Source organism: Gracilinanus agilis, chromosome 4 (genome assembly GCF_016433145.1).
Source record: "Gracilinanus agilis isolate LMUSP501 chromosome 4, AgileGrace, whole genome shotgun sequence".
NCBI lineage: Eukaryota > Metazoa > Chordata > Mammalia > Didelphimorphia > Didelphidae > Gracilinanus > Gracilinanus agilis.
In genome coordinates, this window is record NC_058133.1 from 389,711,135 (window position 1) to 389,724,062 (window position 12,928).

A 12,928-nucleotide genomic window follows, 5' to 3' on the forward strand; every position below is an offset into this window, starting at 1 on the left:
GGTAAATAATTAAAGATAATTTTTAAAATCACTAGTAAGTGGCATGTGTAATTAAAAGAAAATTTTCACTATTTTTAAATTTTGGTATATGTCAAAAGGACAAAGTCCATTTTTTCAGCCTCAAAATAATGAAGAAATTATGGATCATTATATGATGGCTTTTGACCTTATGTCAAAAGTAACTATATATATAACATAGTGACTGTAATATTTCTGTGTTGACAACGTATTTTTATCTCTCCTCTCAAAATATGAAATTTTAGCAATATTCCATGTGCAAATGGACTGAAATCAAGGAATATGGAGTTACATGAAGATTCACATAGGGAAGTAGGGATTGACCATTCCTCCCAACTTATAGCTGTGCAGTTCTGTTTTGAGAATGTGAATAAATCCTGCATCAAAACCACATACTCCCCCTTTCCTCGAATAATTCTCTATGTGGTCTTTGGCTTTGGGATTCTGCTGGCAGTATTTGGCAACTTGCTGGTCATCACTGCCATTCTTCACTTCAAGCAGCTGCACACACCTACAAACTTCCTCATTGCCTCCTTGGCCTGTGCTGACTTTTTGGTTGGACTCACTGTGATGCCCTTCAGCATGGTGAGGTCAGTGGAAAGTTGCTGGTACTTTGGGGAGAGTTTCTGTAAATTTCACACCTGTTTTGATGGATCATTTTGCTATTCTTCTCTCTTCCATTTGTGTTTCATCTCTATTGATAGATATATTGCTGTCACTGACCCTCTGATCTATCCAACCAAGTTCACAGTGCGCATTTCAGGGATATGTATTGCTCTCTCCTGGGGTTGTTCAATAACGTATAGTTTTTCTCTCTTTTACACAGGGGTCACTGATGATGGGTTGGAGGATCTGGTCATTGCTCTCAGTTGTGTGGGAGGTTGCCAGGGTGCAATAAATCAAGACTGGGTTCTTGTTGGATTTCTTTTGTTCTTTATACCAACAATTGCTATGCTCACTATATATGGCAAAATTTTTTTAGTGGCTAAACAGCAGGCTAGAAAGATAGAAAGTAGTAGCAACCAAGCTCAGGCTTCTGCAGAGAGCTATAAAGAAAGAGTAGCCAAAAGAGAGAGAAAGGCTGCTAAAACATTGGGAATTGCTATGGCTGTGTTTCTTGTCTCCTGGCTGCCATATTTCATTGATATACTAATTGATGCTTATATGAATTTCATAACTCCAGCTTATGTCTATGAGATCTTATTGTGGTTTGTTTATTATAATTCGGCTATGAATCCTTTGATCTATGCCTTCTTTTACCCTTGGTTTCGGAAAGCAATAAAGCTCATTGTGAGTGGCAGAATCTTGAGGAATGATTCTTCATCAATGAATTTATTTTCTGAAGAAGTGGAAATCCACAACTGAGAAAAATCTTGGCAAAGAATTCCAAGGTAATGATGATTAAAAATGAAAGGTAAAATAGAATCTCTTGGACAGTTCAAGAAATGTAATCTACTTGTTTCTCAAATTCATAGAAAACTGCTTTCAAATGGTGATAATCCTGAGACATTTTTTATCTTCATATATATACTCAGAATTTATTTTCAAGTTAATATCACAAGTAGAGAATGCTTATTGACAAGGTCAAATTTTTATATGGTTGTTGATTATGAGTGAAGTTGATCCAAGGAGGTCACAGACAGAAGCAGAGAATCAATATGCACCAAATATTCATAACAGCCTTACTTGAGGTAGCAAAGGACAGGGAACAATATTGATTCCCATTAATAAGGGAAGGAATGGAAGCCCCAAAAATGGAAATAAAAGGGTCACTACATATGACCTGGACTCTCAATAATTAAAACATTAATAATAGGCCTATTAAACAGATAATCAAACATAACTTTGTCTTGTTAGCAAAGAAGTGAGAAATTACAAGGGTTTTCAAAGTCAGATGTACTTATTCTATTAATGGGTTTTTTTGTATATTTCCTTAAGTTTTTTTCTTTGTTACCATTCAAGGTCCAATTCTGTGTGGAGAGGTGAGGTGAGATAAAAAGGTATTAATAAAACTGTCAAAAATATAAAAATTGAAGGCATCAATAAATCTATGTGTGTTCAATGTAGTTAACTAGTTATTATCTTCAGCTATACTCATTTGATAAGAAAAAAGATTAGAGTTAGGAAAGATTAAACTTTGTACTTGTCTTTTGCTTCTTTCTTCAAACAACTTTGAATTTTAATTTTTTTCTTTGTACTATTTTCATCAATGTTTGGGACCCAATATAAAGGAAATAGCAGCAGCTAGTATTTACATATGCATTTTAAGGTTTAGAGAGTGATTTACAAATATCTCTTTTTAATACTAGTAGGCTTCTAGGATATGGACATTATTATCCCCATTTTTTAACAGAGGAAATTGTGGCAGAAACAAGCTATTTGACTTGTCTAGGATCACACAGTCAATGAATTTCTGAGGCTGAATTTGCATACTATTCTTATTACTCCAAGATGAATGCTATCTCAGTTTTGCTTCTCTAGTTGCCTCCAAATAGCAAATAATGTATGAAAATTCCTAAAAATGAAATAGGTGGTAAATAATAAAATAGTAGGATCAACAGTATAGTTTCCTGAATTTTCTATGATTTTTATAATAAAAACACTTAAAAATTCTCTTTGATGTTATAATGATTTGTGAGTATTTTTTTCCCCTAAATTCTAAGTCAGGGCTCTCGCTGCCTGCCTAAGGGATTTGAATGGGAGGAAATATGTAAAATAAACCAAAAAAACTCCAATTTCAGGCATAGTTACTTGTATTTCCTCTCTATGTAGTTATTTCTACTTCTAGAAAATAGAAAATTTATTCTGCAAAATTTCAAGATTTAAATCAGGAGGAGCAGTGGATAGAGAACCACATCTGGAATTTGGACGTCTCATCTTCTTGAGTTCCAAGACTACCTGTGTGACCCTGGTCATTTAACTGTTTGCCTTAATATTCTCCTATGTAAAAGAAGGTGGAAAATGACAAATCATTCTGTATGTTTGCTTGCTAGGAAAATGCTAGATGAAATCATGTTGACTCAGACAAACTAAAACAGCTCAAGAAAAGCCACAAAACATAACTACCAACATATTGGTGGTAGGTTTGAAAAATTTTCCAAATACTCCTTTCCTTGTCTATGCCACTGCTCACATCTTCCATTTCTATGCTAAAAGTGTGTTGTGGTACAGACACTTCATGTTGTTTGAAATATATTTTAAATAATAAACTTGACTTAAATGTAAAACATTTTTAGGAATTGTCTGTAAGTTTCTATTTCAATTTTTCTTCCTAAAGTGAGCATAAAACACTCCCTTACCTCTGTGTTGTGTTCTTCACATTAAAATATGTTGTTTTTGAAAATGTGGCCTTTCTTTCATACATGGAGAATGACTCAAACAAAGCAAATTGTTCTTTCATCATTTTAGAAACTGTCCTCTGAGCACCAATAAACTCCTTCCCCAAATATCAAGATGTTCTTTAACCATCTTGTGGACAGCAGAGTTGTAGAGATTTAAAAATAGAAGTACCATGAATCTATATTCTGATTTAACTTGAAAAGAAAGCTGATAAAGGATTAATCCAATATAATGCAAACATTGCCCTTTGCAAATTTTGTTAATGTACTGAAAGGGACACACGTTTTACAAGTAGAGTCCATGGTATGCTTGTATGCTGTGACATTTAGGGAGCTCTTGGTCATTTGTGGGGGAACGAGGGCTTCTAGCCTCTGGCCTTGATGCCTTTTCCTTTCCCCAGGCAGGCTGCTGGGAGGCTTTCCACAAAGCTCCTCTGCTTCCTATGCAATTACCTGATTGCATCATGCTACAGACTTTTACCTCACATAACCACTGTCTATCCTTACCACCTCTCTCAGGCCAACTTCTGTGCCACCTGTTGTGCATAATATCTACTTCCTGGGGCTCCTAAATTGAATTTCAGACTCTAAAATTGCTCCTCTTCAGGTCCCCTCAAATGCCCTACCCCTCTCACAAAGGCAAGAAATAGGGAGCAATGTAAAAGGTGGAGGTAAGGATATAGCATTTTTGGAATTGGAGACAACATGTGCAGAAACATAAAGGCAGGAAATGGGAATATGTCTGAGAAAAACAGCAGAGCCAGTTCAGAGGGACCATGGAGGACAGAAAGGTGAATAATTTATAATGAGTTTGGAAAGGCTGCTTGGATCCAGGCTGTGAGGGGCTTAAAGTCACAAGTAAGAAAAAGAGTCAGCAGATGCACGTAGGAACTCAAACCTGGCTCAGGAGTTTGGAAGGTCAAAGAATATTACACAGAGATTGAGGAGGGAAAAGACTATTGAAACCTTACCCATTTGAGGCTCTTTCCATAGAGAGTAGAGTTGGAATCTATTAAAAAGGATCTTTCTACATTCCACATGATATTGATGAATGTCCACAGATTTCACTAGCAAAGGAGAAATAGTCTTTCCTAGGTAGAGAAATGAAGCTACTCCTGGTGATTGGAGAACACTGGATCTGTAGAAGTTGTATTCTGGGATACAAGACAACAATCCATAAGCAGTATGATATTTTCCCAGGGTGAGTATCTAGGACAGAGATTCCCAAACTTTCCCACATTTTGTGGCTCTTAGATAGCTTGTACCTTGCATATAAATCTAAAAACTAATACAAAATAGTTTTAATTAATTTTTATAGATAATATTTTGCAGCGAGTATGTTTTATTTTCATTAACACTACTAATTTTTAAATAATTCAACAGAAAAACATCATTATTTAACAACATTCTCTTGACAACCTTGACAAATTTCTCATATCCCCATTAGTTTGTGTACTCCAGGTGGGGAACCTCTACTTTAGGATATGACAAGTAACCTTCAAAGATTTGCTAAACTTCAAAACTATCAAATCAAATTCCATTGAATCAGCCAATCATCTTCAAATGTTCTATTAATCGAACTCTTTCTATTTTATATGGGTAAACATCTTGTCCAAGATGTCATTCTGTTCTATTCCTTTTCGCCCCCCTTTTTTAAGTAGACAATGGACTTAATTTTTAATTCCAATTAATTCTGGTGATTCACAATAGAAAGAAAGGTCAGAACTGAAACAGAACTCAGAGGAGATTTAACACAAACCATTCCTAAATAAAATTGTCTGTACAATGCCCCTTTTTTAGCAGTATTTACTTGAAAATCTCTAAGAAGAAAAACCCCACACTCTCTCACAACCAAGCCACATTCTCTAGGAGGAAGCCACTACCCATTTGAGAGACTATAACTGTGGATGATCTTTCCCCTTTACTGAAAGTCAGTCTGAATCTTCTTTTTCCAGATCTTAGTCCTGTTTCTTCCATCTGAGGTTCAAAGTCTGATCCCTTTTCCACAGGAAAGCTAGTAAATGAGCCAATCATTCTCAAAGGTGCTGTTAATGAGAATGTTTCTATCCTATATTGGTAGACATCTTGCTCTCAGTGTCGATCTGCTATATTCCTTTTCTTCCCTCCTCTTGCTACAGGCACAGGGACTAACCTCCTATTTCACTGAAAACTGAGACCATTGAACAAAAAGAATACCATCAGTTTTTCTCTTCTGTTCATCAATCCTCCTTGCCTTCATTAACAACTTTATTTCTCTCACCAAAGAAGATGACACTAAAGTCAATGCATCTATTTGCACTCAATCTCTCTTGTGTCCCATGATGTCTGGCTTAAGTGAGATTTACTCTAAAGTAGAGCCATGAGTTGTGGCTCATATCAGTGATCCTAGCTCTCAGGGAGGTTGAGGCTGGAGGATTACTTGAGCTTTGAAGCTGTCAGTTGCAGTAGCTAAGTCAGTCAGGTTCCTTAATAAGTCAGGCATCAATGTGGTGAACCACCAGGAATGTATGTGGAAAGGCTAGGGACCATATTGGCTAAAGTGAGGAAAATTAGGCAGTAAACTGAGTACATCAAAGTTCTCATACTGATCAGTAGCGGAATTGGACAGGGTTTTCAGCCAGAGAAAGGGCAGTGATTATGTACCTTTTAGAGAATGAGTGCCTGACCCAGCTCCCATCTTACCCCCTCAGATGGAGTGCCATGCCATGCCTGCCCTGAGCCCCTGCCCACCCCCTTACCCTAGACAGGGGAGGGAGGAAGTATTCTTATTGGGCTGCTGGGCAGAGGAGCAAATAATGAGAGGCATATGTGGAGAGGGGGAGGAGAGTGGTCTGAGTGCTCTGCTCCCTTCCAGCTATGTGTCACACTGTGAGCAACACTCCCCTCAAACCAACTCCTCTCCAGTCCCACAATGAGAATCACCTCATCATAGACTCAATAGCCTGCCGTCTGCACCACACTCTCAAGCCTGTGAACTCCACCCCCAATGCCTTACCCCAAACAGGAGAGAGAGGAAGTACTCCCATTGGGCTGTTGGGCAGAAGGGTGGGTCATGTGAGAAATGTCTTTGGGTGTGTATAGAGGGGTAGGGGAACAGCTCTTTCCTGAGACCCTTGTTAATATGAGGGGGTTGTTCAGTTGTATATTGAAGATATAATAGCCTATTACTAGGCTATAAATAGATTTAGTTGTTGAGAGTTGATGGTTGAGAGTTTGGTGGACCAGTAGTTGAAAAGACTTGACTGGGGATAAATCTTCTATAAAAACCTATTTATTATATTTACTTCTATAGAAACAGTGATAGATAGCAAAAGGAAATTGGAGATAGTGAAAAAGTAGTTTAGGAACTGTAATTCTAAAATTATCTTAACTAAAGCAACCCCCAAAATCTATCTTTCTTTGTGATCACTAAGAGTGATCTTTCTTATTCTACTCTAACTAAATTCCCATATATCTATCTTTCTGTCCTATACTAAATATGAACTTATAATCAGAGAGGAATCAGTTAGATTTCTTTTCATACTGCTCAGATGAAAAAAGCAGCTTTTAGAATCTTCATAAACTTTCTCCACTCAGATACACTCACTCTTTTCTGCCACCAACTGGGCTCAGCACTGGTACTGCACCCAATTCAATCCTTAATCTCTGGTTTCAAGAGATAAATTAATTAGAAATTTCTCACAAATCACAGAGCAGCCTCCTTAAACAACCTTCCTTATTCAGGATTGTTCAAAGATGAGCCTGTTGGTCCAACTGTCTTTCCCAAAGCTCCTGGAGAAAATTTTCTTCCCATGAGTCACCTTTGAGATTCCATTCTGGTTTAAAGAAATCCAACCCACTCAACCTCTCACTTATCCATCAATCAGTAACAATATTCTACTTCCTAATTAATTCTTAATTAACTAACAAATATTCTACTACACCCTCTGCCTATTGAGTAACAAACACTGGCAGGCAACTGCAGGTGTTCCAACAGAAAGGGGCTCTGCATGCACTTTTTGGCATGCATGTCATAGGTTCACCATCATGGAGATAAGGAGATGCAGGCTTAAAAAAAGTAAAAATAAAAATGCATGAAACCAAAATAAAGCCTGAAAAACTTTCTTCCAAAATGATGTCTTACTGTTTTATTTTGTTAGCTAACATAGATACAAACTGTTTCCATTAAGGTCACCAGTGACTTAATCACAAAATTAAATGGCCATTTCTCAGTCATTAAATTCTCTATGTAGACTTTGAGACTGATGATGATGCTATTATGCTTTTTATTTTCTCTTTCCTTGGATTCAGGAATAATATTCTACTGGCTTTTCTTTTACCTCTTTCTCCTTCTCTACTCATCCTCTTTATGACTCATCCATCTGGGCATTTCCAAGTGTCAGCATTGGGTCCTCTTAATCTATTCCCTCTCCAGAGTGAAGAGTCTCCTCTGGAATTCTCACTCATTCTCACAACTTCAACTACAATCTAGAGTACCAACTAGGCAAATATCTTACATATCTTTATCTCTATGATTATCCTTTTTCTCACATCTAGAGCCAAATCTTAACTTGAATATTCCATTATCACCTAACTTTAGCATGCCCCAAATCCATCTCACTGACAAGGAGCAAAGCACTTAATAATACTGGTCTTTCTTCAGTTTTCTTATCTATAAAAAGGAAGGAAAGGTTTTGAAATACATAGTTTATAGTCGCTTCCAAAAAGGTTTTGAAATACATAGTTTATAGTCGCTTCTAAATCTCAGTCTGTGATCCTGCAAATCCTACTAAAGATATATTTGGGCTCATTATTTTTTCTCTGTGGCTCTGACTTTTTCCCCCCACATCATTTTATTTATTTTTTTCAAATATTTTTCCATGGTTATATGAATCATGTTCTTGCCTACTCTTCTTCCCTCCCCCCTCCAAGAGTTAACAAGCATTTCCACTGGTTTATACATATCTTATTATTCCAAAACCATTTTCATATTATACATATTTATAACAGAGTAGTCTTTTAAAAAGCACAATGCCAAATCATATACCCATATAACTATGTGAAAAATCAAATGTTTTTCTTCTGCATTTCTGCTCTAGGTGTGAATAGCATTCTTTTTTATAAGTTTCATGGGATTGTTTTTGCTCATTGAATTGCTATTAGTAGCAGAGGCCATTACATTTTACCATCCCACAATTTTTCAGTGACTGTGTACTGTGTTCTCCAGGTTTAGCTCATTTCACTCCACATAAATTCAGGGAGGTCTATCCAGTTCTTATAGAAATCAAGTAGTTCATCATTGCTTATAGTACGATAGTATTCCTTCACCATCATATACCAAAATTTGTTCAGCCATTCCCCAATTGAGGGACAGCTCCTTCCCATTTTCTAATTTTTTGCCACCACAAGGAGCACAGATATAAATATTTTTGTACAAACATTGTTTTATCTCTTTGGGGGTACAAAACCAGTTCTGGTATAGGTGAATCAAAGGGGTATGCAATCTTTTAAAATTCTTTGGGCATAATTCCAAATTGCCTTCCAGAATGATTGGATTATTTCACAATTTGTGGGACTGACTTTCATGTGGGCTCAACTATTCATAGTCTTGAAGTTATTTTTGACTTTTCTTTCTCCCTTACCTCTAATATTCATTTAAGGCCAGATTCTGTTCATTCCACATGTACAGAAGAGTATATTTGTAAATGTTTGATAAGTGGTACTCAAAAAATATTTACATATATATTTATCAAGACATTTTAAAGCTAAATGTGCATTATTTACTTTTTCTATATCAGTTCTTTAATTCTAACTAATCTAAAAATAATACCTCAGACATTATTCGCAGCATTAATTGATTTCTAAGGTGTAAATGCTTAAACTGGAATTTTAAACAAAGATTCTCTTGCATTCGGTGGGTCTGAAATGACACAGTTATCATTTTCTATTACAATAAAATTATTTCTTTTTTATGATAATGTTGTGAGTTTGATATGTTCATCTCCTAATTCCTCTTTTGAAAAAAAGATTCGCAAGATCAGTAATGAAAAAGTTTCTGAGTAGGTTTGGTGCTTTTGGTTTCCTTGGGGTCTTTATTCTGACTGATATTTTTCACATTTTAATCTGTGTTCTCCTAGGGCAACCAACATATTAAGGTCCCTTGGTATCAAGAGACTGATTGTCATAAGGAAGAAAATCATATAGAGAGCTTTAGTGGGATGGTACACCTTGAAAGCAAGGACAATACCAGCTTCAACTTGGTATCACCAATTCTTGGCATCATGCCTCTTCTGTGTAATTACAATCCAATAGAGCAAATATTTTTTATGTACAAGTAAGAACATAGGATTGATATTGGAGATACTTAAGGGTAAAAGTGGAGGAAAAATCTTGGCAGTTGTATTAGAGGAAGAAAGATGAACCAAGAAATAACTCCTCTAAGATTGTGAGCCTGAGAGTCTTAAATTGCATTATAAACAGGAGACAAATAAGGGTGTATTTTAAAAATAATTTTTAATGGAAGCTAAGATACCTAATTGCTGGTCTTTTACTTGTTTCTTTATAATTTTCGTATTTGCTTTTAAGGAAGTGATTCCTTCTCAGATGTAATTTAGAAAATATGACTCCAAAGGGACAATCCAACTCTGCAATTCGATAATTTGATAATTCCCTTTCTCAAAATCAGAAGTATTTCTTCCTGTAGTCTGATCTCTTTTGCTCCACTCAAAAACTTCCTGCTTTATTTTTCATTCTACCATTTCATTTCTCCCTAGGTACAGGTGTATTTGTAAAAATTTCTTGATTTCTAATATTCTCACAAACATTCTGGTAGCTATTTAGCACCATGAATAAAGAATTAGAAGTGGAGTCAGGAAGATATAAATTCAAATACTGTCTCACATACTCACTAGTTATATAACCCAGTGCAAATCATTCATTGCTCTCTGCCTCAGTTTCTTTATCTATACAGTGGAGATAATAATAGTAAGTCCTTGTTGCAAAGATCAATTGTTATCACATAAACACTGTTTTGCTTACCTTTAAGTGCCTTTATTATATAATCCTAGCTTCAGTTGCTATTGTCATTTTCGTTGCTATTGCTGTTAAACTTATATTTAGACTTTATAACTTTGCCAGTGAGGAAACAAGTTATAATTCAGTGTAGAATGTGTAGGGGGAAGTACGTCTTTGTCAGTTAGTGAAATAATTATCTTCATCTCAAAATTCTTTCTTATTGAATATCCAAAACAAAACTCACAAGAAAACGGAATGGAAAGACATTATAAGGATATTTGCTGTCTTTCTTTTTTTCTTCAGAAATATTTTATTTTTCCCTCAATACATGTAAATGAAAAATACAAAACATGTAAAAGAATTAACATTCTTTATCTAATATTGAATTAAAAATTTTCTCACTTTCTTCAACACCTCTGTCTACCAGAGACAGTGAACAACTTTATATAAATGTTTCATTGTTATCATACAAATATATGCTGTCATTCAGAGATAAGCCACTTTATCAAATCACTTTATTGCATGCTGAGCAAACCTTCCTATCCTAACCATAGAAGATGATAGACCTCAGATGCCAGAGCTCTTGAGCCTTGAGAAATGACTTCCTTCCTAAAAGGTTAGGGGTCTTTTTCTTAGACATTGATTATCACATATCAGAAACAGGACATAAAGCAGGTCTCCTGGAACTCAAGTCTGGTGCTTTATCCACGTTTCTATGCTGATTATCAAAATTATTAAGAAACCTAAACACCTTTTTATGGTTCACACTTCACACCTTGGGGATTTCATTATAAAAGTTTGGGGGAGATTCATTTATTCTCTTACCTCTTTTAAGTACACTTTATGGTTGGCTGTTTCATGACTCCTTAGGGAACTATAACCTAATAAAAGAGTCTTTTGACAACTTTCTCAACCAATTTTCCTACGTGCTAACCAACACTAATACTATTAGGAGTGTGAGAAAGTACCAACAAACTCTCAACCATTGGATTAAAGGACCAATTGAAAAGGTAAATAATTAAAGATAATTTTTAAAATCACTAGTAAGTGGCATGTGCAATTAAAAGAAAATTTTCACCATGTTCTAAATTTTGGTATATGTCAAAAGGACAAAGTCAATTTTTTTGTCTCAAAATAATGAAGAAATTGTGGATCATTATGCAATGGCTTTTGACCTTATGTAACATGACAACTGTTAATATTTCTGTGTTGACAACATATTTTTATCTCCCCTCTCTAAATTTAAAAATTTAGTAACATTTCATGTGCAAATGGACTGAGGTCAAGGAATATGGAGTTACATGAAGATTCACATAGGAAAGAAGGGATCAACAGTTCCTCCCAACTTATGGCTGTGCAGTTCTGTTTTGAGAATGTGAATAAATCCTGCATCAAAACCACATACTCCCCCTTTCCTCGAATGATTCTCTATGTGGTCTTTGGCTTTGGGATTCTGCTGGCAGTATTTGGCAACTTGCTGGTCATCACTGCCATTCTTCACTTCAAGCAGCTGCACACACCTACAAACTTCCTCATTGCCTCCTTGGCCTGTGCTGACTTTTTGGTTGGACTCACTGTGATGCCCTTCAGCATGGTGAGGTCAGTGGAAAGTTGCTGGTACTTTGGGGAGAGTTTCTGTAAATTTCACACCTGTTTTGATGGATCATTTTGCTATTCTTCTCTCTTCCATTTGTGTTTCATCTCTATTGATAGATATATTGCTGTCACTGACCCTCTGATCTATCCAACCAAGTTCACAGTGCGCATTTCAGGGATATGTATTGCTCTCTCCTGGGGTTGTTCAATAACGTATAGTTTTTCTCTCTTTTACACAGGGGTCACTGATGATGGGTTGGAGGATCTGGTCATTGCTCTCAGTTGTGTGGGAGGTTGCCAGGGTGCAATAAATCAAGACTGGGTTCTTGTTGGATTTCTTTTGTTCTTTATACCAACAATTGCTATGCTCACTATATATGGCAAAATTTTTTTAGTGGCTAAACAGCAGGCTAGAAAGATAGAAAGTAGTAGCAACCAAGCTCAGGCTTCTGCAGAGAGCTATAAAGAAAGAGTAGCCAAAAGAGAGAGAAAGGCTGCTAAAACATTGGGAATTGCTATGGCTGTGTTTCTTGTCTCCTGGCTGCCATATTTCATTGATATACTAATTGATGCTTATATGAATTTCATAACTCCAGCTTATGTCTATGAGATCTTATTGTGGTTTGTTTATTATAATTCGGCTATGAATCCTTTGATCTATGCCTTCTTTTACCCTTGGTTTCGGAAAGCAATAAAGCTCATTGTGAGTGGCAGAATCTTGAGGAATGATTCTTCATCAATGAATTTATTTTCTGAAGAAGTGGAAATCCACAACTGAGAAAAATCTTGGCAAAGAATTCCAAAGTAATGAGGATTAAAAATTAAAGGTAAAATTTACTTTCTGGTAAATTCAAGAAATATCAATTTTTTTCAAGTTAATGGAACATTGCAAATAATAATAGTCCTGAGACATTTCTTGCCATTATTATTATCAGAATTATATAGTGTTTAGTGACAATGTCAAATTTCTATACATATTTACC

At 35.8% G+C, this 12,928-nt stretch overlaps 2 protein-coding genes across 2 annotated transcripts; both read left to right on the forward strand.

The window, feature by feature from the left end:
• The first annotated feature begins 300 nt into the window (after positions 1-300).
• On the forward strand, positions 301-1,383 carry LOC123245584 (trace amine-associated receptor 9-like). Its single transcript, XM_044674531.1, has one exon. The coding sequence runs from the start codon at positions 301-303 to the stop codon at positions 1,381-1,383; it is 1,083 nt and encodes a 360-aa protein (XP_044530466.1).
• A 10,257-nt stretch (positions 1,384-11,640) lies between these two features.
• LOC123245585 (trace amine-associated receptor 9-like) lies at positions 11,641-12,723 on the forward strand. Its single transcript, XM_044674532.1, has one exon. The coding sequence runs from the start codon at positions 11,641-11,643 to the stop codon at positions 12,721-12,723; it is 1,083 nt and encodes a 360-aa protein (XP_044530467.1).
• Positions 12,724-12,928: the final 205 nt, after the last annotated feature.